Source organism: Crocuta crocuta, unplaced genomic scaffold (genome assembly GCF_008692635.1).
Source record: "Crocuta crocuta isolate KB4526 unplaced genomic scaffold, BGI_CrCroc_1.0 scaffold72, whole genome shotgun sequence".
Lineage (NCBI taxonomy): Eukaryota > Metazoa > Chordata > Mammalia > Carnivora > Hyaenidae > Crocuta > Crocuta crocuta.
Genome location: NW_027529427.1, coordinates 9542524 through 9566121, shown reverse-complemented (window position 1 = coordinate 9566121; position 23598 = coordinate 9542524). Strand labels below are relative to the sequence as shown.

The 23598-nt window shown below is 50.3% G+C and overlaps 1 protein-coding gene across 4 annotated transcripts in view; it reads left to right on the top strand.

Annotated features, from left to right (window-relative positions):
- The window catches only part of MICAL3 (microtubule associated monooxygenase, calponin and LIM domain containing 3), a 267770-nt gene that overhangs the window by 222837 nt on the left and 21335 nt on the right, over nucleotides 1–23598 (top strand). Inside the window, exons 28-38 of one of the 4 annotated variants that reach the window (XM_077759280.1) lie at nucleotides 458–547; nucleotides 2601–2738; nucleotides 3825–3887; nucleotides 8122–8235; nucleotides 9010–9156; nucleotides 9620–9702; nucleotides 11715–13566; nucleotides 14086–14180; nucleotides 18291–18341; nucleotides 19668–19778; nucleotides 21483–21576. In XM_077759280.1, the coding sequence (XP_077615406.1) occupies nucleotides 458–547; nucleotides 2601–2738; nucleotides 3825–3887; nucleotides 8122–8235; nucleotides 9010–9156; nucleotides 9620–9702; nucleotides 11715–13566; nucleotides 14086–14180; nucleotides 18291–18341; nucleotides 19668–19778; nucleotides 21483–21576 (2838 nt within the window). The remainder of the gene's footprint in view (nucleotides 1–457; nucleotides 548–2600; nucleotides 2739–3824; nucleotides 3888–8121; nucleotides 8236–9009; nucleotides 9157–9619; nucleotides 9703–11714; nucleotides 13567–14085; nucleotides 14181–18290; nucleotides 18342–19667; nucleotides 19779–21482; nucleotides 21577–23598) is intronic. The other 3 variants (XM_077759276.1, XM_077759277.1, XM_077759278.1) reach the window with 3 other exon arrangements.

Genomic DNA, 23598 nt, shown 5'->3' with positions numbered 1-23598 from the left:
GGCTCAACAGCTCATCCAGGGGAAAGGTACTTTGTTTCTATCATTATCTCTGTCTGGTGATTCACACGTTCAGTGGCTTGTAGCCCCAGACACAGCTTAGGGTCAGACACAGAAAAGGGTCAGTGCCCTTTTCAGGAGACTTTAGCCCTGCTTTCCCTCATGCAGGCTTCATTTCCTGAATCTGGAACTAGCATCAACACCAAACCTGCAGGGAATGGGATTTAACTGGAGGAGCACATAACGACAAATTCAGCGAACTCTGGGCCTTTGGTGTGTGTGTATCTTTTAGGCAGTGGACTTCCGTGGCTGTGTAGACAATGACAGGATGTTATTGCCTTGCACCTGAAGATAACTCTTCTCTATTCTCTTTCCTCCCTTCCATTCTCTTTTCTCTCTTTATCCCCATGCGGGAATTCTTGATGCTGTGTTTGTGGGTGTCTGGCTCCCCCTGCTGTAGAAGGGGAGTATTGCCCCTGGGACAGAGAACTCCTGCAAGGCCAGTGGCTCCAGCATCTGTCAAAGGAAGAAGATACGGGTACATGTAAAGGTACCCACTCTGCCCCTTGCCCACCTTCTACCCTGGCTCCCTAGCAGCCACCTAGAATTTGCCTTCAAGAGCAGGTCCCACATTAAAAGATCTGTGCTTTATAAAGCTGCGCGGACAGGCTTTGACACACGCCTCGCTGGGCACCTGACCCTGGGCCCAGCCTTTGGGAATAGTCATGTTCCAAATAGCATATAAGACCAGCAGAGTCAAGGGGAAGTCTGAGAAAAAGACTCCAGAAGCAGTCTTAATAATTGTGGCCCCATCTAAGCCCCTTGTATGCTTTGCTGTAAGTCCCCTCATCTAGTGAAGACTCGGCCTCTTGTAATGCCAAAAAATCATGTCACAGTCACAGCTGTCAAAAGCGGGGGAGCCGGCACAGGTGTGGTCACCAGCACAGGTACCCAGAACCTTCCTCCGCTGTGCCTTGTAACATTTCTCTGAGAGAGGAGGACATGCTGGCTGATACGTCCCCCGGGCTACATTTATTAACAGGAAGCAGAACATTATCGAGGTAGAAGACTCACTCTCTTCTCTTCATGACTCAGAAGATGAAGAAAAGGTCTGCGTTTTTCTCTTTGACGTCCCTTCATTAGTCACGTGACATTCAAGCTGTTGGGTGACTTTGCCGAGATTCAGCCCTATCCAACACCACAGAAGCCAGTTGACCCTAGAAAAACAAATCTGTAGAGATTGGCAGCTCTGACAGGAGAGTGCATGCAGGGATATCATCCTACATTTAACACAGCGTGGTGCCCACATCCGCATTTGGCAATCTTACTGGTACTTTCTGTCCATATCACATTCCCGTTGCTTAAAAGTTGAGAGGTTGTATAATAGTGATGAGGCCAAAGCCAAATCGTCCAGTTAGAGAGTTGAGAGTGGGCTCCCATCAGGAATCCCAGGCTCCTTCAGATCAGGTGGCACCTGCTCTTGCTACTGAAAAGCCATCTTCCCTCCCAAAGCGTCCCCTCCCCCAAGTTGCTGGCTGTCCCTTTCTTTTAACCCAACTGTATGGCATGGTCCAAGCACTGATTATAGGGAGCTTACAGGGCAGGGGCTGCATGTATATTCTTTGGGCTCTGACAGCAGGAATAATCTGAAGGGGCTGCTGGTGAGTTCTCGTTTAGCTGAAAAGGCAGGTCTTCTGTCCAGAGGGGAGCAGTGGCACACCAAATGGGGTTTTAAGGAAAAGGGCTTTAACCTCTGAAGAAGCAGAGAGAGATTGATTCATTCCTGCCCATGAACTCCTGAAGTCTTGGGAATTTACCAGATAGAGCTCTGCTTCCTCTCCCAACCATCGCCTTCCCTGATCTCCATCTCCCCATAGCTGTATCCCTGCCGCAGACCCGCATGCAGCATGAAATCTATTATAGAAGGGGGATTTTTTTTTCCTCTCTCTCTAGCTTCTAAACACTGAAGTACCAACAAAGTACATTTCTGTCCTGCGTGAGTTAGGTGGTTCGTGACAGAATGACACTGTCCCATCCATCTCTCACTTGTCACTTGGCTTAAATCTCAAAGGAGACGCTGTCAACATGGCAGGTGATGGTAAGCACCATGCTGTGTATCCTCCGAAGGGGCATGAGTGATGATTCCTTTGGGATCTCATGCTGAGCTGGCTAACAGGGAGGAGTACTCGTGACCCGGAGGGATGGCCCTTCGGACCAGTTGTAACCTGCTCTTTTTTCTGACTTGGCATTTGGGTCCTTCAAATGCAGATGAAAGGAAAAGAGCATCAGAAAGGAGAGTTCTTTCTGTTTAGAGTTGGGATGTATGGTTCACTTCATTGAAATGAACAGTGTACGTGAAGCTTGAAACAGCAAAATCAAGTTGAACAAGTAGAAATCATGGCTGTGTGCTCACAGAAGTGTGTGTGTTCTCAATTTTTGCCTCTTTCTGATTCCAACTGATCTGGCAATTACGGTAACTTTTCTTTCTGTTTCCTTTCCTGTGGTGTTTGATCCCATCCTTCCCTTCACTGTTTGTTTTCTGCTTCCTTCCTCCATCATCTCTCCCTTCCTCATCTCTTCCACCTCTGACCCTGGGACACTAGTCGGGAGCCAGAGGCTACAGCAGATCGTAAATCCGGCTGACCCCTTGGAAATCCAGGCTGATGTGCACTGGACACATATTCGAGAGAGAGAGGAGGAGGAGCGAATGGTACCAACCTCTGAGTCCTCCACTTCTAGAGGTAACTGTTTCAAGATCCAAGGTCCCGATATGCCTCTCAGAGCAGCTCTGTCCCTGTCTCCCCTCTCATTGCTGCAGAGGACCCTTCTGGTAGGGTCAAAACCATCAGGTTAATCAAACTGTAAGAGCCGAAGACCATTTTGTTTTCCTGGTGTTAATCGTGACCACTACCCTTAACTTTTGTTTGAGGATATGTAAAGTTCTCTATGGGTTAAGAGGTTATGGGCTGGCTCTTTCTCCATGGATGCAAAATAGTAAAGTGAACTTGACCCTGGGAAAACCGAGACCTTGCTTTCTTTCCCCATATTACTAGACAGGGTAACTCTGTCCACTTGGTAAAATGTTCCGATGCTTTCCTCCTGCGTTGTGTCTGAGTGTGAATGTATGTTGCCAGGACTGGATGGGGCAGTATATTTTGAACTGAGGTGAAGTTTTAAGGGATTTATGTCAGGGAGACCTTTAAAGTAGCTAGCGTAATATCCAGCTCTAGGTTTTAGGTGACCTGACCTGTGTTCCACGGTAGGATGAAGATGAATACAAGCAATAAAAGGAAAAACTGGAGACAGCTGAGGGACGTGGCGGCTGCCATGTCACTCTCCACACCTTTGACCTCAGCACACCCATTGTCCAAATACGGATCCTTGCTGTCTCTCACTTGTCTTCATGTTTCCATTCAGGCCTGTTGGGACCACACACCTGCCTTCAGGAAACTTAGCCCTTAACGGGGACATTTGATCCTCCCTGGCCCCAAATCTTCATCTCTAGGCAAGACCACCCTCTGTTAACTACTTTTGCAGCAGTACTTTTCTCATCGGGAGTGAGGAGACCAGGGATCGTCTGACCGGCCTACAACATGGGGCAGCTCTGCAGCCTCGAGCCGCTGTTGACCCTTCCTGTTTTTTCTCCTTTTCTCATCCTGAGCGCCCGTCATACAGGCTTACAGTGGGACTCTTGACACCTCGATGCTGTCGGACAAGCCTCTGGCTTAGTCTCCCTTCTGTTTGGGGCTTTAGGATGACCTTCACTCTCCTCACTGGGAACACACATTCCTGTGTAACTTTGTATCTATCGTCTGTTTTAAATTCAGTGCCTGACCTTCCCTCCATACGCCGCGCAGCAGTGCAGGCCTGGCTGGAGACAGTCTCCGGAGGTAGTCTGGTGATGTTTGTTCTCTACCCACTCACCATAACCACTCTCTCTCGGCAGCTCTGCTGGTACCTTAACACTAGAATTCTGGTCCTGCTGCTAGTGCATGCCAGGGTCGGGGCGGGGGGGCACATGCATGCCTCACTCAGGCAGCCCACTCTTGCATGGACCAGTCAAGCACCCCATGCTTTTCAGGGAAGATCCGGAGGAGAGCAATAGCGTAGACAGGACATAAACTTGTTTTTTATTACTAAAGGTTGGGTAAAGGTTAAAGCTAAAAGAACATCTTTAGCAGTGATTTCTACAGTCTGTAGAAATTAAGTTGTGTAGCAATTGGGTGTGAAAGTAGAGGAATCAGTGAATATTCCACAAACCCACCAAAGTGCAAGCAGAAATTATTCAGTCCTCAGGGACTTGTGGAAGACTCCTCAGTGAAGAGTGGAGAGCAGAGGGTTGGTGGAGGCTGTCCTGCTAACAGTAGGGGACAGGCTGGGTATAACTCGATGTAGCATCCACTGGGTCTTCATACTGATGTGTGGGATCTCTGTAAATACTCAGGCCAAGAGACAGCTGAGAAACCTTGGTTGTCCTTCCTAAACTTTTCTGGACAGGTATTTCTCAGTGTGGGTAATAGCAGTTCTCAACAAGGGGCAGGCAGCTCTTTACATTGTAGAACACTTAAAAAAAATTTTTTTTAATGTTTCTTTATATCTGAGAGAGAGAGAAAGAAAGAGTGACAGAGTCCAATCAGAAGAGGGGAAGAGAGATGGGCACCTGGGTGGCTCAGTTGGTTAAGCATCCGACTTCGCTCAGGTCATGATCTTGCAGTTCGTGGGGTCGAGCCCCGCGTCGGGCTCTGTGTTGACAGCTAGCTCAGAGCCTGGAGCCTGTTTCAGATTCTGTGTCTCCCTCTCTCTCTGACCCTCCCCTGCTCATGCTGTCTCTCTCTCTCAGAAATAAATAAAAAACATTAAAAAAAAAAAAAGAAGAAGAAGAGGGGATTAGAGGGAGACACAGAATCCAAAGCAGGCTCCACGCTGTGAACTTTCAGCACAGAGCCCGGCCTAGGGTGGGAACTCACGAACTCTGAGATCATGACTTGAGCCAAAGTTGGATGCTTAACCGACTGAGCCACCCAGACGCCTTTCCATTGCAGGACATTTAACTTCCTTGGCCTCTCTGCCCTTGAAATGTCGTCAGCCATGCAGCCTCTCCTCCCACCCTGGCCATCAAGGCAACAACAAAAATGCCCTACACAGTATCAAATACCACTTAAAGAAGGGCAGGATTGCCCTCGGTTGAAAACTAGGTTGCTTCTGGGATGGGTGGGATTGGAGCTCATGGATCTTTACCACCAACGTCTTACCAGCCCATCCCATTGACCTGACACGCAGCAGGAGAAAAGGACACAGGCACAGCAGTCAGGAAGGACCTTCACAGAATCATAGGGGGAGCCGAGCTGCTGCCCGTCTCTCCTCGTTAGTCAGTCATGTCTCCTAGGATGGTTGGACAAGACTGAGGTGTCAGGACTTCCCAGCTGGCAGCTGAAATAAACCAAAAGCTAAGTATGTCTGTGATTCTCAGCTTTCATAGTGTGGCAGCTTCTAGCACTCTGCACTCCATCTTAACCCAGATTTAATCTCCCAATTCCATCCCTCAAGCTGCGTTTCTCCAGCCTCTGCTGCTGCTGCATTGATATTTCTCACTTGTTTGTTTTTTAATGTATGTGACAATTATTCCTTTCAAGGTACTCCCAAGGACTATAGACTTGTTACCCTTCTGACTCTACAACAGACATTTCTTAGTAGCAACTCCTGTGTTAGAGAACTGCGTGAGGGCCAAGCAACCGGAGCTGGGTTCGGGCTGACCTGGGGCAGTGTGACTTGAACAGTATGGTCTCCTTTGTGCCCACATCCAGCGCGCTGCCCAGTAGAAGTACAGATTGCTGTCTTGATGCCCAGCCACTCACACGTCCACCTGAGCATACGTGTTGAGCCTGGTAGACCCTGACGGGATGAGCCCAGGTTCCATTTCCATTGGGTTGGGGTGACTCCCAGAGGAGAAAGATTCTGGGGGAAGAGAGGTGACTGTCCAGCCTCTTCAGAAATGGTGTCATGAAACCATGAGCTCGTTATCCATACAGGAAGCTCAGGTTTGAAAAGGCGCAGAGACTTTTGTTCCTAAGAAATCTCAATTCCTGGTGTTTGGTGAACTGAAACAGCAAAGTTATCATGCAAAGGTTTTAAACGTGTGGAAATAATTGAGTAGTTTTACCCCTAATATTTTCCCCAACGAATGCCACCATCACAGGAAAGCACCGTGGCATTACCAGCTCCATGGGCTGCTCTGGTATCCCGAAGGAGGAGTGCGACATTAACTATTTGCCAGCCTAGAACTTATTCTGGAATTCTCCCATCTTTCCCCATAGTCCATTCCAAACCTATTTTGCATGGTTCTAATGTTTTGTATGCATCTAATCCTAATTAGATACAAGTCATCACCTTATTTTTATAAGCTGAATATACAAAAGGGGTGGGAGGCTGAATATACAAAAGGAATAATTAGGAATTATTTTTTAATGTTTATTTATTTTAAGAGAGAGAGAGAGAGACCACGTGTACATGCAAGCAGGGGAGGGAAGAGAGAGAGGGAGAGAGAGAATCCCAAGTAGTATCCACACTGTCAGCACAGAGCCCAGGGCAGGGCTCGATCCCTCGAACTATGAAATCATGACCTGAGCCAAAACCAGGAGTCAGATGCTTAACCAACTGAGCCACCCAGGTGCCCCAGGAAATTTTTTTTTTTTAACAAAAACTCCTGTGACTAGGTCAAGAAAGCACACATCCCCACCGTCTTCAAAGTGCCCTTTCCCCTGTCTTCCCCACCCTGCCTCCAAAGGTAGTCACTGGATTTTTCTGGATTTTCATCGTATTCAGACTTTGGGAATCCATGTTCCACATTTCTGCCACACTCATCTGTATATCCTTAAGGTGCCGGGGATGCAGATTCATGAGACTGGACAAGGAGGAGAGCACTGACTTGAGGGGGCCCAGCCATTACATGGCCTCTCACTATGTTACAGCCTTTTAAAACATCCACCGAGCTGTGCCGCAGCCAGGGCGTCTGCCACCCACCCACCTTGGGCTTTGATCCTCTGGCTCTTGTACACGCAAACCTAAGCGTGACCCCTCTTCCTGAAGCGAGGACCTTTAGGAGTGATGTGAGAGTGACTGTGCCTAAGAGCTTAGAAGAAACCCTCAGCACCCCTGACAGATGAGTCGTGTCAGTCTCGGGTAACATTGGGACCTCAGCATCCTTGAAAGCAGCACACGTTACTTTCCTAATTGCTTTCTCTTACTCCATACTGTTAGTGTGAGTTCTAAGTGTGCAGAGGTTGGGAACAGGTCTGAGTGTGTGTGTGTGTGTGTGTGTGTGTGTGTGTGTGTGTGTGTGTGTGTTTAGGGGCTGCTTCCTCCTGAGGAAAGTGAAGTTGAGTGTTTTGCCCTGTCCAGCACTGAAGGGCTTGTCTCGCATCTAGACAGTGAGCTTTACATAGCCCCTCATCCTCTCCTTCATGCCTTAAAAACACACATTTCTCTAAATTATCCCAAGCGTAGAGTTCATCTCTGCCTGTTGAAAGGAGAGGTGGGTGCCCTCAGGGGATCTTGTGGTCCCTGATCTAACAGCGACTTCACCTGCACACAGCCCTGCAGTTGCTCGATGGAGCAGTGTGGCCCTGAGCGCATCCCCTAACTGGCCTCGGCCTTCCCACAGGCCCTCTGTGATTACTGTGAGGAATAAATGGCTCGCGGCCTGTAAAGCGGTGCAGAGTGTGCTGGCACACGAGCCGTCATTGCTGCTGGGCCTGTGGAAGCTGTGTTTCCCCTCTGCCCTTCTCACACCGAGGCGCTTCCAGAAGCCTCGGGGGAAGAGAAGACGACCAGAGCTGACGCTGCTCTTCCTCTTCCCCTGGGCGCTGCTGGCGTCGGGCAGTGCTGGTCCTGGGTGTTTAGGAAGGGCCCCAGGCCCTCACCAGTGCCCACACCGCATGTAGCTCCCCCAAGGCTGACCGACTTCCACCTTGGGGTCCAAATCCAGACACTTCACAGTCCACCTCCCCACCTCTCCTCATGATCTTCACACTGCAGCCCTGGGAAGACCGCCACCAGTTTCCACCTGCACAGGCAGCCTGTCTGCCTGTCTGTCTCTTCCTTCCTTTGAATGTTTCTGCTTTACAGTCCCATTTGATGAGAATGACCTGGAGGAAGATGTGGACTCGGAGCCGGCAGAGATAGAAGGGGAGGCAGCGGAGAATGGGGACACAGGGGACACTGGTGCTGAGCTGGATGATGGTACGGGGGACCCCAGAGCCTCCCCTCTACCGTGCTGACCACCGTCTTCCCCACTGTGTGATTGGAACTCGGGAAAGATAATATACATTAAAGCAAAAGCGAGGCACTCTGAAGAGGCGGCCGTTACGTCTCCTGGTTGTGTTCCTTGGTCTGCTGCTAACTTGAATGTGTGTCATTCCCCGCGTCAGCCACCATGCAGCATAGCCTGTGTCCATTAAATTGTGGTTGAGAAACTGAACAGATTGGGTGCTTTATGCAAGGGCCTTTATTCAGTGGGCCCTCTGAAAGGTAGCTACAAAGGAGACGGTACTTTAAGAATGATAGGCTGGTTGCTTGGGGGAAAGGGGGCAGGGACTAGGGAGAAATGACAAGACTCCAGGCAAGACTGTGAGGGAGCATAGACCTCGCTGTGGTGTTGGGGGAAACAGACTCGTGGTGAGTTCGTGAAGTAAGGCCCGCCCCTCACAGGCACCCCCACTATGTTTCTTCCTGCTGCGGCCCATCTTGTGCCATCTTGTGTATTTGAAAAGGAGATGGAGCACCCCAGGCTCTGAGGAGAGCACCATGTTGCAGAGAATAAGGCACTTTTGGCCGAGTCTCAGAAGCTCAGTAGGGACAGGAGGCAGGGCCCGGCTGGGACACAGAACCAGGTCCAGACATCAAGCAGTGGTGCTGTAGTTGACGGACTGGTTTGGCTGCGTTTTGGGGCCAGCAGGAGACTGGTAGAGAAGCAGGGCCTCACTCAAGTGCTGCTCTCTCCCTTCCCTCCGCCAGATCAGCACTGGTCTGACGATATCCCATCAGATGCTGAAACAGAGCTTCGCCTGCAGCACCAGGCAGCGGTAGAGGCCGAGCTGGAGCTGAGGGTGTCGGAAAATGAGGAGGAGCAACCCGCCACCACACCAGGGCCCCAGGAGAGAGGTGAGTCTGTGGTCTCAGCAGAAGCTGCTTCCAGAATTCCCGCAGGGAGCCTGCAAGGACGGGGGCAGCGCCAAGGACGTAGGTCATCGGAGCGGAGCCGGAGCAGAGTAGGTGCATTGCACACCAGCCTCCAAATGGCAGACAGCTCTGCCTGTTGCCTTCTTTCCCCCTTCCCTCTGCACAGACCCTGCGCACGGCTTTGGCCAATGGCCCCTTCTGTGCCCCTTTCTGGAGCTATGAAAGGGTAGAAGGTACGTCTCCAAGCTTTAGACACAGATCGCACAAGTGAAAAAAAGCCTGTACTTCTGAAACGAGCGGAGGTGGCATCCAGGGACACTCTGGGAACGCACTTTCTTTCTGCTGGCCAATAGTGACCCTTCTGCAGAGCTGGCTGGGAGAGGAGCCCTCAGCGGGAAGGGTGGGGGTTGTTTCCTCTTATAAAGCCTGTGTCTGTTCTGCTCAGGTCCCGTCCAAGTCCCCAGCCCTCCCCGGTCCCCTGAGGAGCAAGCTGGTCTGCTCTCCCCGGGCCACAGCCCTGTGGCAGAGGTAAGGACTCGGGGCCCACTGTGGGGGACAGAACTGATGGGATCCTGAGTGGATGTATTAATTCTCTCATCTTAGGCCCTTGGTGTGAACCCATGTTTTTGCTTCTTTTTTTTTAAATTATTTATTATTTCTAGGAGAGAGAGAGAGAGAGAGACAGCGTGAGCAGGGGAGGGTCAGAGAGAGAGGGAGTCACAGACTGAAACAGGCTCCAGGCTCTGAGCTAGCTGTCAACACAGAGCCCGACGTGGGGCTCAAACCCACGAACCGCGAGATCATGACCTAAGCGAAGGTCGGACGCCCAACCGACTAAGCCACCCAGGCGCCCCTTTTGCTTCTTGTACTAAGTGGGGATGTTGCAAACAGGCATGGCCTTGGGGTTCCCACTCAGTCCTCACCGTGCGGACAAGGCAGTCTGGGCAGCAGCTCCCTAACCCTGCACCAGTCCCAAACCGGACTCTTCCCACTGTGTCACTCTGTCGTGTCCATGTACCATCCCTTTTTTTTTTTTTTTAACATAACCATCCCATTTTTTTTAAAGCTTTTTTTTTTTTAATGTTTTATTTATTTCTAGGAGAGAGAGAGAGAGACAGCGTGAGCAGGGGAGGGTCAGAGAGAGAGGGAGTCACAGACTGAAACATTCTCCAGGCTCTGAGCTGTCAGTCAGCACAGAGCCCGACGCAGGGCTCGAGCCCACGAACCGAGAGATCATGACCTAAGCGAAAGTCGGACGCTTAACCGACTGAGCCACACAGGCGCCCCAATATACCATCCCATTGCTTTAAGTTAAAGCAATAAATTTTGTGGAATCATTGGTTTGATATGACAGATGCATTTGTTTTTTAGTGGAAGGTTAAAATGAATGTATGACTTAAATTTTAAAATACTCATCCAGGGGTGCCAGGATGGCTCAGCTGGTTAAGCATCCGACTCTTGACTTCGCCTCAAGTCATGATCTCATGGTTTGCTCTGTGCTGACAACATGGAGCCTACTTGGGATTCTCTCTCTCTCTCTCTCACTCTCGCTCTCTCTCTTTCTCTTTCTCCCCTCCTCCTGTTCTCATTCTTTCTCTCAAAATAAATAAATAAACTTTAAAAGTATATATGTATTCACCCAGATTACCAGTGATATGTGAGTCACGCATTGGAGAATGCTATGTAAATAGATCGCAACAGTATGTCCTGTGGAATATGTTTTGGGAAATACTATCTGGAAGACAGATCAGAGAGGGAGGCCAAACTCAAACCCTGGTTTAGTTTGATTTGGTCTTTGGGATTCTAAGAAGCAAGATGAATTTGGTGATTTCATCTGCGAAACTGTGGAAGCTTTAGTGGGACTCACAGGTGGGATGATATTAAGGATCCATGCAGGAATGTCTGGATCTTTGAGCTTCCTGGGAAGAATGATTTGTTGTATAGATTATAAAAGATAGCCACTTGGGGGCTCCTGGGTAGCTCAGTTGGTTGAACATCCAACTCTTGATTTCAGCACAGGTCGTGAACCCAGGGTCATGAGACCAAGCCTTGCATTGGGCTCTGCACTGAGCATGGAGCCTGCTTAAGATTTTCTCTCTCCCTCCCTCCTTCTGTCCCTCTCCCCCTGCTCACTCTCTCCCAAATAAAAAAATAAAAAAATTTAAATTTAAAAATAGCTGTTATAAATCTCAAAGTGGCCCCTATTTTCATACATCAGAGACCTTGAGCTCTTGGGGTCGATAGCTGGGAGTGAGAGCTGGATCTGTTAGTGTGCTTTGGCCAGCGTCCATTTCGGCGCACAAAGAATATAGGATGTGTCTGAAAGCTGAGTCTCTTCAACAAAGTAGAGTTGTTTTAAAATTGAACAAATAGAGCAGAAAGGAAGAAAGGTTCTCCTGGAGCCATTTGGACAACAGCCTAAAAGGCAGAGAGAGGAATTTATTTCACAAACATAGGCCCTTTGAGAGAGAGCCCCCCAAGGGGTCCTGCTGACCATTAAACCCTAGCTTCTCAGCAGCTTCTATCTTCCTTTTCTGTAGGGGGCCCGAATCCCACTTGCCTCTGTTGCTACTAAGGTGAAATTGCCCAAGGAGAGCCTCTTCCCTGAGCCTTTGCTCCCCAAAGAGAAGCCCAAAGAAGAAGCACCCAGTGATGAGAAACCTGTGCACTCTCCTATCCGATCACAGCCAGTGGCTCTGCCGGAAGCCAGGACACCTACCTCCCCAGTTAGTTCACAGCACATGTCACCATTGGCCACCTCCACTCCCACCACTACCCAGCTCCCCATCTGCTCCCAGCCCCAGCCTTCCTCTGAGGCCACTGTCCCGTCCCCCACCAAGTCCCCCATATGCTTCCAGCCCATTCCAGCCAAAACCCCCATCCCCCTGGCTCCTCTTTCCTTGAAGACCCAAGAGGACACCAAGGACAGACTGAGCAGCCCTCTTGCTGTGGATGAAGCCCTGAAGCGGAATGACCTGGTGGCAGAGTTCTGGATGAAGAGCGCCGAGATCCGCCGTAGCCTCGGACTCACACCCGTGGATCGGAGCAAGGTGTCCGAGTCCAGCTTCCCCTCGCCCGCCTTTAAACCAGTGTCCCTAAAATCCTATTCAGTTGAGAAGTCTCCTCAGGGTGAGGGGCTCCAGCTTCTAAAACCTCCACCTGCTCCTAAGAGGCTGGGCCTGCCGAAGTCAGATGGTGACCAGCCCTCACTGCCAACTCCCAAGTCCCCATCTGACAGAGAGCTGAAAAGCTCCCATGAGGAGAGGAGAGACTTGTCAAGCAGCTCTGGGTTGGGCCTTCATGGGAGTTCCTCCAACATGAAGACCTTGGGCAGCCAGAGCTTCAACACCTCAGACTCCACCATGCTCACTCCTCCTTCAAGCCCACCCCCACCCCCACCCCGGGATGAGGAGCCCGCAACTCTTCGAAGGAAGCCATATCCAACTTATGAGCATAAGGAGACCGAGCCCAAGGCCTCAGTGATCCCACCCCCACCACCTGCATCCTTTATGAGGGCCCCCCGAGAGCCTGCCCAGCCCCCTCGAGAGGAGGTGCGGAAGTCGTTCGTGGAGAGCGTGGACGAGATCCCCTTTGCTGATGACGTGGAGGACACCTATGATGACAGGACAGAGGACTCGAGTCTGCAGGAGAAGTTCTTCACACCCCCCTCTTTCTGGTCCCGAACCGAGAGACCCCTCCACCCACCCCTAGCCAAGGAGAATGGTAGGTTGCCTACTCTGGAGAGTGGGGTCCAACCACAGAAGAGGGGCCTTCCCTTAGTCTCTCCAGAAGCCAAGGAGCTGGCTGAGGAGCGCATGCGAGCCAGGGAGAAGTCTGTGAAGAGCCAGGCGTTGAGAGACGCCATGGCCAAACAGCTGAGTAGGATGAAGGAGATGGAGATGGCGGCTGGGACCTCCAGGCCCCCAGGAGGCACCTCCCGCAAAGCCTCCTCATTTCCCTCCAAGGGTAAAGAAGTTGGCCCCGAGTCCCCTAAACGCCCAGTTCTCAAAGGCCCCGGGGAGCCCACCCTGAAGCACGAAGCCACTAGTGAGGAGGTCCTCTCCCCTCCGTCGGACTCGGGGGGCCCAGATGGTTCGGTCACCTCATCCGAGGGCTCCAGTGGGAGGACCAAGAAGAGATCGTCACTCTTCTCCCCCCGCAGAAACAAGAAAGAGAAGAAGTCCAAAGGTGAGGGCCGGCCCCCAGAGAAGCCCAGCCCAAACCTTGTGGAGGAAGCGGCCACCAAGCCCAAGTCCTTGTGGAAGTCCGTCTTTTCTGGGTATAAGAAGGACAAGAAGAAGAAGGGTGATGACAAGTCTTGTTCCAGCACCCCTTCCAGCGGGGCCACTGTGGACTCTGGCAAGCACAGGATGTCTCCTGTCGTGAGAGCAGGTACGTCAGCACCAAGGGACCCCTCCTGGGGCAGGGCATAAGGAGTGTGTTCTCAGCCCTTGGTTCTTCTCTTAAGATCCATTTCCTCACGCCGCTTTCCCAAGGGTCCTTAGGAGCAATGCTAACAGGGTGAGGGAGAACGAAACTGAGCCATGAGCTCACACAGCATATTCTGTGTGATAGACTAATCCTAAAATCCAGCTTAAAACTGAGCAAGGGAGACTCTGGTAGTCTGTGCACTTCCTCAGGTCACACTGTCCCCGAGGAGGGCCTGATGCTGAGCAAGGCGGAGCGCAGCACTGCTGGGGGATAAACAGGTGGGCCTCTGTGGGGTGTTTGCGCTGCCCCTGGCAGCACAGGTCAGCCTCCAAGCCCCTGGCTCCCCAGCGTGGGTTTAGAGCCACTCAGACTGGAAAGAAATAAAATCTGTACCCCACTCCCCTGGGTGGCTCGTGTGAATGTAGACATGAGGAAAGCACTGTGGTGTCCTCGATTTGCTTCTTCTTTCCATCCCATTAGAGTTGCAGCTGCGGCGCCAGTTGAGTTTCTCAGAGGACTCTGACCTCTCCAGTGACGACATCCTTGAGAGGTCCTCCCAGAAGTCCAGGCGAGAGGTACGTAGGCGCTGTCAATAGAGGGGCTTCAGACGGGGTCAAGGAGTTGACTCTCGTCCTCCGTGTAGCATTGGCCTTCGGTCGGGTGGAAGAAAGAGAAAGCACATCTCAAGCCCGCGGTGGAAAGGGAGCATCCTCCTCCGATCTCCCAGCAGACACACAGCTGACTCCCGAGCCCAGCCCAGCTCTGAGTAAGAGACACACACAGGGAGCTCTTCTCTTGGGCTTTTTCAGTGAACAGCTGGGGCTTATTTGCCTCAATGGCAAGAGTTCCTGTGTTTAGTTCTTGGGAAGAAGACAGAGACATTCCACACTTAAAGATTCACTAGATCTTTAGCAAGCAGCTGGCACTGTCCATTTGTTCTTTGGTCCTCGGAAATCCCGTGTGGAATAGCATCTACCAATGCCCGGAGTGACAGGAACAGCGTTGTTCGTGCCTCACGTTCTGGTGGAGGCTGGGACAGGGACGACAGGGTTTAGGCATCTCTAGATGGGGGCTGAGTCACTCCCTGCTTTGTATGTTTGTGGATCAGAGAGGAAGTTTTGCTATGAAAGAACCAGTCCAGGAAACCGACCTAGGTTCTGTGCTGAGTGGGGCACTGGGGATCTGACTTGGTCACTCTTACTACAGGCTTAGGAGATGATGTGTCCACTCATGTCTCCTGAGAAGCAAAACCTCAATGTGGAGCGCTCCTTCATCACTAGCCCGCTTGGATATGTATTCAGTCTTTTGATTTCCAAGGGTCTTGTAGCTCCGTGTAGATACAGTGAAGTTGGAGGAGGGAGAGGGATTAGAGAAGTTCTAACAGGGCATCTGTGTCACAGAGACAATGAGGGCGTGGGGACTACGATCCAGAAAGGCCTGGGCAGCACACAGGGGTGGTTGAAGTGTCCCATATCCATTGTCTGACCCTGGGACACACACTCACCCTCCTGTCCCAGACGATAGCCCAGCTACCTTCAGCTCCCTTTTCTGAATGAAAAATTTCCCCAGAACATTATGTACCTTCTTTACAAGACTCCCCAGGGTTTGGATTTGGGTCTACCCTCTCCGGCGACTTCCAGGGAGTTGCCAGGGCAGACCTGAGCCCTGCACATGCCTGTTCAGCAAAGATTACTCCTGCAGCCTTTTCCCGATTCCCCCTCCCCAGCCCAATCCAGCTTTTAGCAAGTTGGTCAACTGGAAGAAACCCATCTTTTAGTTCTCCTCTCATTATTGCCAGCCATGCCAGCTGTTTATCTATCCACTCTCCTAGAAGTATACCTAAACAGCCAGGCCCCTCATCCTGACCCACCATGTGCAGAACCAACTTCTACCTTTCCCAGCCTAGCCAGCAGTGACAGCACTGAGCTATTGGGATCTGTGTGCCTTCTCTCCTGCAGGGACCTGGCTTTATATGCCTCCTATCGAGTGTTTTCCCAGGCAGTAGTATTGATCCTGGGATTGGAACTAAGAGCTATTTCTACATATGTACATGGGTCAACATGTCCTGACACTGGGGACTGGCACTACCATAGGGAGGGTTGGGGGGTCCATGAAGGATCAAGGTCCAAGGTTCACTTTGCTTCCATGCAGATGTTCAGCCTGTTCATCTCCTGTTGGTCAGAAACTCCCATCTGTGGTCAGTCTCTCCACTTTTTCTCTGTTAATTAATGAGACATCCTGGAAGAATGCAGAGTGGCAGGCTGCCCAAGCTGGCTATGCCAAAGCTTCTTGGCATACATGCCAAGGCTTCTTCTTGGTAATCCATGTCACTGACAACAGCCTCTCCTGGGGACTTACTGGGAAGCTCTTCCCCTTCTACATGAACAAGTCATGGACCCCACTCCTAGAACCCCAGAATCAGAAGCCTTGGGGACTTCACATTCCATGTGTGCCCCACAGAGGCCGAGCAGAGAATACTCAAGACAAAGCTGAGCCTAGGACATGTTGACCAGAATCCCACCATGGTGTGGGGTCAGGCAGAGCGAGAGCAGGTGCTGTGTATTTTCAAGCATGGAAGCTAAAGCAGGGAAACAAAACAAAAACAGCCATAAAGGACCCTTTGGAATAATTGACTTTGATCATGGGTGGTATAATATGTGTAGATATACAATGTACCACATCGATGCTAAGTTCCTTGTAAGACATTAAGGTACTACAGTCATGTAGAAAAACGTCTTTTCTAAGAAGAACATGCTAAAATTTGTAGGCATAAAAATGACTACAAATAATTTTTTAAAAGATATGTATAAAGATTATATATATCAAATACATGGCAAAATGCTAACATTTAGCAAATCTGGGCTAAGGGGTTCATTGTCCTCTTTCAACTTTTCCTAGGTTTGAAAATTTTCAGTGCAGGAAGTGAGGGGAGAGGGGATACCAAAAGGGACAGTGTGGCTGAAATTGACTCAGGAAGGAGCATCTTGCTGACATGCCTGACCCGAGCAGCTTGCCCACAGAGTTGGGGGAAGTGGTTCCTCTTGCGTCATAGACCCATCTCTGAGTCAGGCGTCTGTGAAACAAGTCTCTGAGTTTTGTTTCATTTCAAAAAAAAAAAAAACACACACACACACAACTGAAACTAACTTATTTTTATTTAAAGTGCTTATGTAGAAAAATTAAGATAATACAGATTAAATGTATGTTATCACTTGTGACCCTACCAACCAAAGGTAGTTCACGTCTACCTCTTTCCTTTGCCTTGGTTTGACTGTACATACGAATGGAGCGCTGCATCTTGATCTCTGCGGCCTAGCCATGGGCGTGGACGTTTGCCCTGGGTCAGGCCATGCCATTTCACAGCAGAAGCTTCAGCTCTGTGGCCGGCCTTATTTTCTCAGCACCACAGATGCATTGTGATCTCACTCCTGTAGTTGCGGCCCCTGCCAAGTTGGTACCTTCCTCTCTTGCCAGAAACCAGTAGGCAATTGCCCCCACTCTCTTTACTTGGTACAGCAGCCACAGGTACAGATGCTAAGTGCTGTTCCTTGTGGTTGTGGCTACATAGTTCCTGTGGAGTGGTTCACATGCTGCTTGGGGAAATTCTGTGTCTTCTGTGTTTTTAACGGACTTGTTATATTGAGATTCATCCTCTCCCTCTGGTTTGTGGCAGGGAAGAATCAGTCTGAGGCAGGACATACACGCTCAAAGTTCAGTGTCACTGCTAGGAGGCAGACCCATTCTCTTCTGGGCCACTGTGCTCTTGAAATGTAGCCTCCACTAGACTAGTCCCCGCTGATGCACAGAGAAGCAGCAAGGGAGCAAGAGATTGCAGTCCCTCCTGAAGCTCTCAGAATCTCTCGTCTGCAGCATCCAGAGCTCTGGGCTCCTCTCCCCTCCCTTGCTCCCTTACTGCCTCTTAGCCATTTGTTGGGGCTGGTGAGAAGCGAAGAGAGCAAATGTAACCTTAGCTCTGGGCATCTCTGCTCAAGGTTTAGTGGAAAAGAGGTTGCATTCACTGACATAGGTGCCTGACATATTTCTGGTGAATATCAGTTATTTATGTTGAGGTACCTTTCAAGCTGTATAATCAAGAAATGGCCTCCATCCCCATCCAGGATTTCTGGGTGGTCCTCTGGAAACCTATCTGGCTGGGAGAGAACCTTTGGGAAGAGAACAGATTTTATACTCAGTTTGCCCTGTATCTGTGGTCTGTGTCCCTGGCAACAGGAATTTTCCACCACCTGTCCCCCTCCACCCACCTATAACACTGAGCTGAAAGAAATAGTCTGAATTTCCACAAGCAAATGGGCTGCTGAAGGAGAAGTAGCATCTATAACCGTATATTTAAACAGTTTTGGTTTATTATACACAAGGGAGAGTGAAAAGAGAACGGAGATTTGGGGCATAGTGAGGAAGAAGCTGTCTTAGTGGAAAAGTGAACCCAGGCCTTATTCAAAACCAGGGTTCACGGAGACTCTGCTGCTGGGATCTACATACTCAGGTTCCTTACTTACGCAGTCCTGTGTGATACTGTGGAAAATAATCATGTGTTTTAAGTCTTTAGTCTTGTGTGTTTGTTTTAAATTTCTAACTGATTTTGCTCCATTTCTGTGTTCTAGTTTTAATTTTTAATTGTTATTATTACTATTCTGTTTTGTTTTCTGTTGCCATCCCCTTAAAAGTTGATTTATGTACCACACGCCTTGGCATTCAGGAGATCATATGCATCAAAGGTAGTGTCTCATTCCCATGGCTGGTTATCATTGCATGCATGTCTGTGATTAACCGCCCGGAGCAGCCCCTAGCCCTGGCCCTCCAGCCACATCCTCACTAACTGTTCACACATGCATGGAGCGGTAGCAAACACTGGCAGCAGAACTTTCTTTAGCTGTGTCATGATGGAGGAAGGTGAGACCCCCTGCCCTTCACTGGCTGGAGTGCATGTGGTAATTTCACTCCAGGGCTGCCCCATTGGGACTGGGCACTACAGGAATCGGGAGCCCTCAGCTCCATGACCTGCAAGGTGAAATGCTTAGGGCTCTCTCTAGAACACCACGATGATCACTTGAGCTCTTAAAATAAAGATTATGAGACTATACTCCTGAGTTGAATTTGGAAGTCCCTTTTAAAGTCTACCAAAGTCTCTCTCTCTTCCCCACCCCCCCCACCCCCCCCCGTGGAAGAAATAAGATTTTAGGAATAGAAGCAGACCCCTGCCCCACCAGCATGTGCCTCATGGTGGTTGCTCAGTGTTTACTCCAGGCACCTGACACTGCCCTCGGTGCAGGTGGGGATGCTCAGGCAGTTGCGTCCACGGATTTGCCCTGGATTTGGCCTGTTGCCTCCTCGGGGCTTGATGGCACTGGCTGAAACCACCCTGCTGGACCACTTCCTTCCTCCCTGTCAGTGGCCCACTGCTCCTCGGTGCAGATCCTGGAGTCAGTCCCCGTTCACCTCCACATCTCCCTTCAGACTATATTAGTTTGGGGTTCACTCAGACTGAGAATGGAAGCATCCCCATTTTCTCTACTTGAGATGTTACTTCTTAAAAACCTTAGAAATATCACTCTGAAGAAAGTGGCATTTGATACTAAACAAGAATATAAGAGCCCGACTTTTCGTTTTCCTTTCCCTGTATGCCTCCTAGAAGCAGGAGGCTTGGGGGAACTCATTACCTGTTTTTACCCCCAGAAAATCTTAAAAAGACCCAGACATCCTTATGTGGGAAATAGGTGATCTTTGTGGTAAAGGAGCATGTGGCCCCCAGGCAGTCCCCACTCAGCCTTCCGTCCCTATCACAGATCCCATCCCTGGAGATCTTTAGCTGTGCCCTATAGCACTTAGGGCTCCAGCAAGGATGAGTGTCAGCAAAGCCTCTGGCCAAGCTGCAGCCTGGGAATCTGCACACACCTCACGGCCCCCTGTCTGCCCCGTGGGCACCCTGCAAAAGGGCAGCCGTGACCTAGGGACAGCGCTCACTGTGCCCCCTGCCAGCCAGCACCCAAACCTGTCCCAGGCCTGCTGCACCTGACTTAGGAAATCTCTCTCATTCTCTCCAGCCAAGAACATACACGGAGGAGGAACTGAACGCCAAGCTGACCCGGCGTGTGCAAAAGGCAGCTAGGAGGCAGGCCAAACAAGAGGAACTGAAGCGGCTACACCGAGCTCAGGTAAAATCCCCAAAAGGGCCACAACTCCGACTGGGAAAGAGCACCCTCCTCTCTCACATGCTGGTCTTTGTCCACGACGAGGGAGGGTAAAGAGGGCAGAGCAGAGGTAGATGGGGTATCCCTGATAACTGAGAGAACAGTCCCAAAGTCTCAGGCCACAAGCCTCTGGCTCAATGCAACTATAGAAGCCTCATTTTTGTGGAATAAATTCGTAGAAAGGGAAGAGCCATGCTTTGAGTTTCCTAAATTCCTTGCTCTGGAGTAATCATTGTAAAGTCAGCTAGTTCAGTTATGAAAGCTGTTATCAAGAGGCGACCTGGCAGCCTCTGATGGGCCGGGGGTTTCCAGGTCAGAGCTGTCCTCCAGGCATTAGCCTCTGTATTCAGGCCTCACAGATCCTAGACCATTCTAGATTTTCTTCACGGAACAAAAAATAATTTTTTATACAAAGTACCAGAAGATATCTAAATATAATATAGTTTTTAAAATAAGGGGCACCTGAGTGCCTCAGTCGGTTGAGTGTCCAACTTTAGCACAGGTCATGATCTCATGGTTCGTGGGTTCAAGCCCCGCGTTGGGCTTTGCGCTGACAGTGCTGAGCCTGCTTCGGATTCTTTGTCTCCCTCTCTCTCTCTGCCCCTTCTCTGCTTGCCCTCTCACTCTTTCTCTCTCTCAAAAATAAACATTTAAAAAAAAATTTTTTTTTTTAAATGTTTTATTTATTTCTAGGAGAGAGAGAGAGAGACAGCGTGAACAGGGGAGGGTCAGAGAGAGAGGGAGTCACAGACTGAAACAGGCCCCAGGCTCTGAGCTGGCAGTCAGCACAGAGCCCGACGCGGGGCTCGAACCCACGAACCGCGAGATCATGACCTAAGCGAAAGTCGGACGCTTAACCGACTAAGCTACCCAGGCGCCCCTTAAAAAAAATTTTTAATCAACTTATATACATGCAGTTGTATTCATACAACAATGAGAAACATTAACAGCAAACCAACCAAATACCAACAAAGATACACCTTTGAATTCCATGTTTAGCAAGCATCACACCACCAGTCGTTTAGTCCTTTTCTTGAACATTATTCTTTATCCACATTCTCTGCATTGTATGGATCCCCAGATTTTATTTCATTTTCTGCATAGACACTCTCCAGATATATGCCACTGGCTGCTGCTGGGTTGAATGTCCATCTAGTAACCATGAGTAGTCCCTGTGGAGCACAGAGAAACTTCTCACTGTGTGCCTCCAAACAGATTCTGGTGCATTGCTCCATTCTAGATTTTTTTTTTTTTAGTCTTATAGAGTCAGGATTTCTGCAGTACCCTCCAAGAACTCCTGCTAATGCTTTAGCAACCTCACCATTAGCAAGGTCTTACTTAGGCTACAGAATTTCAGTTCTTCCTGCAGGAGCTTACATCTACTCCTATCTTTGAACTGCCCTGCAGTTGGCTGGTCACTCCTTTAATGTGCACCCACACGCTCTGGTGCTTACTAATGACAGGCCCTGGTCTGCATTGTTAATGAGGCCCTGGGGGATTCGAGGTAGGTGGTCATCACACCACACTCTGGGCATAATGCCCATGAACTAAAGCCTTTCCAACTCTTGGACCTAATTTGTTTTTCTCCCTGTTTATCTTTAGTTGTCTTCCTGAAAGCTAGGAGACGAGAGAGAAAGTTGGGTACTTATACCGTCTGTCTTCCCATAGATTATCCAGCGACAGCTGGAGCAGGTGGAGGAGAAGCAGAGGCAGCTGGAGGAAAGAGGGGTTGCTGTGGAGAAGGCGCTCCGTGGTGAAGCAGGTATTGTCTGGGTCTCCTTTGTGAGGAGGTTTGTTCCTAAAGGAAAACCCCCAGCCCCACCTGCCCCATGGAAGGCTAGTTTTGTGTCACCTCCTCTGGAATTCAGCTTCTTTTCCAGCAGGGTTCTCTGGGGCCCTTCATCACCGAGATCGGGGCTTCCTGTTAAGCAAAGGAAAAGAAAAGCCTCTCTGTTTGGGACTGCCCCAAGGCCTGGACTTGTTCTTCCGCCCTGTCTGAGGGCTTGCCATTTATCGGTAGAACGAACTCTCAGCCCACTTCATTTGTTGGTGGCAGGCACTGGGCCTCCTCCTCCTCTCTTCCTCTTCCTTTCCCACCCCATCATTTTCTCTAGAAGAAAATAACTGGGAATGAGGGAAACTGTACCACAAGGAGCCATCACAGAACTACACAAGCAGGGCCCCCAACCTGCTCCCCACATGCCACTTCCAGTCTTTAGCTCTCTGGGCTCCCTTTCTTGCTCGGAGTGCACAGGGAATGGGAGGGCACATGCCCCACAGAGCCCTCACCGCCTCCTGTGTGTGGAGTACACAGGTCTCCCAGTGTGCTGGTCACTCAGGGCAGGGTGGACAGGCTCAGGGGATGGTGGCAAGCCAGCGCAGAGTAGACACTGGGAAATGGCTGTGAAGACCATGTGCTCAGTGGCTGCCATTCCCAGGGAAGAGCTGTGGAACGTAGCGCAGTCACACCCACCGTTTATCCAAGGAGCCTGTGAGGTGGATTCAACACAGTTGGGCACACAGAAAGCAAGGAACAACCTGAGTCATCCCTGGTCCCAAGGGCTCAGGAAGAAGCTCCGTTGGTTCAGGACCTTGAAACCAGTGGGCCAGCCCCAACTCAGGCATGGAGTGACTGATCTCTGCTTTCTTGAGAGTCCATGAGTCTTGGTCCAGTCTCTGGATGGGGAAACCTCCCTCTCCTTGTAGAGAGCACAGGCCTCCAGGGTTCAGCATTCAAGTTGTGAGGCTGGGGATGAAGAAAGGTGGTGACCTAACTTTGCAGTAACCCCTTACTCCTTATGGCATGGCAGAAGGGCAGGGGTGGTGCATCTCCTGGTGGGCAGGCTCTCTATAAACTGAAGCGGAACCGGTAAGAGGCAGCCAGGAACAGGACCAGTTGCTGCCATATGATCTTGCTGAGCTGACCTCACAGTATGTGCCTGATGTCAAGATGAATTCATAGGGTTTTGTAAGCCCAAAGTTCATGTGGGGGACGTCAGCGTTTGGCCATAGAAGTAGATCTTTCCAGGCCCTTCAAGGCCTAGAAATCGCAGCTGAACAGTTGATTCAGTGATGACCTTCAGGTGACGAGAGGGGATGGGGGAGAATGATGAGGATGTGATGTTATTGGTTTTGTGCCTTACCTGATGCTGGAGTTACTGCTTGAAGGCTGGGCCACCAAATGAAATGCAAAAACTTGAACCACTGAGCAGCCAGTTAGTCAGAAGCCTGGGACGTGTGACTGCAAGGCAAGCACTGGCCCCTGTGTCAAGGAGTGGAGATTTGGGTTCACCTGAAATGGCCTCCAGGCTTCCAAATGAAGCCGTGATGTCCCCCACCATTTTGTTTTGGCTCCCTGCCCTGCATGCCCTTATTTGGCCGCCTCAGTAAAACTTGCCCACCCAGAGGGAGTTAGCTCGAGCCCAGCAGGGGTGCCCTGCACCAGTTGTAACAGGACCCCCAGGGCCCTGATATCACTGCTTTCTCTTCCTGCAGATGTCAGGAGGGAGCCTTAGCCCACCTTCATTCCTTCCTGTCCTTTCCCACAGGTTACTTCTGCCAAAATGGAACATGAGGGATAGATCTTCCAACATGTAGTCAGAATAACTCAGCAAGCATATGCACCTCCATTTCATTGTTAGCATAAGTCCTCAAGGAAGACAGTCTCTGCCTCCTCCTCACAAGGTTCTGAAGTTCAAGTGGGCTGCCCCAGGGTTGATGGCTTCTGTAAAGCACCTATTAGATGTCATGCAGTTTGAGTCTGTGGTATTGCTTCAGTATTTCT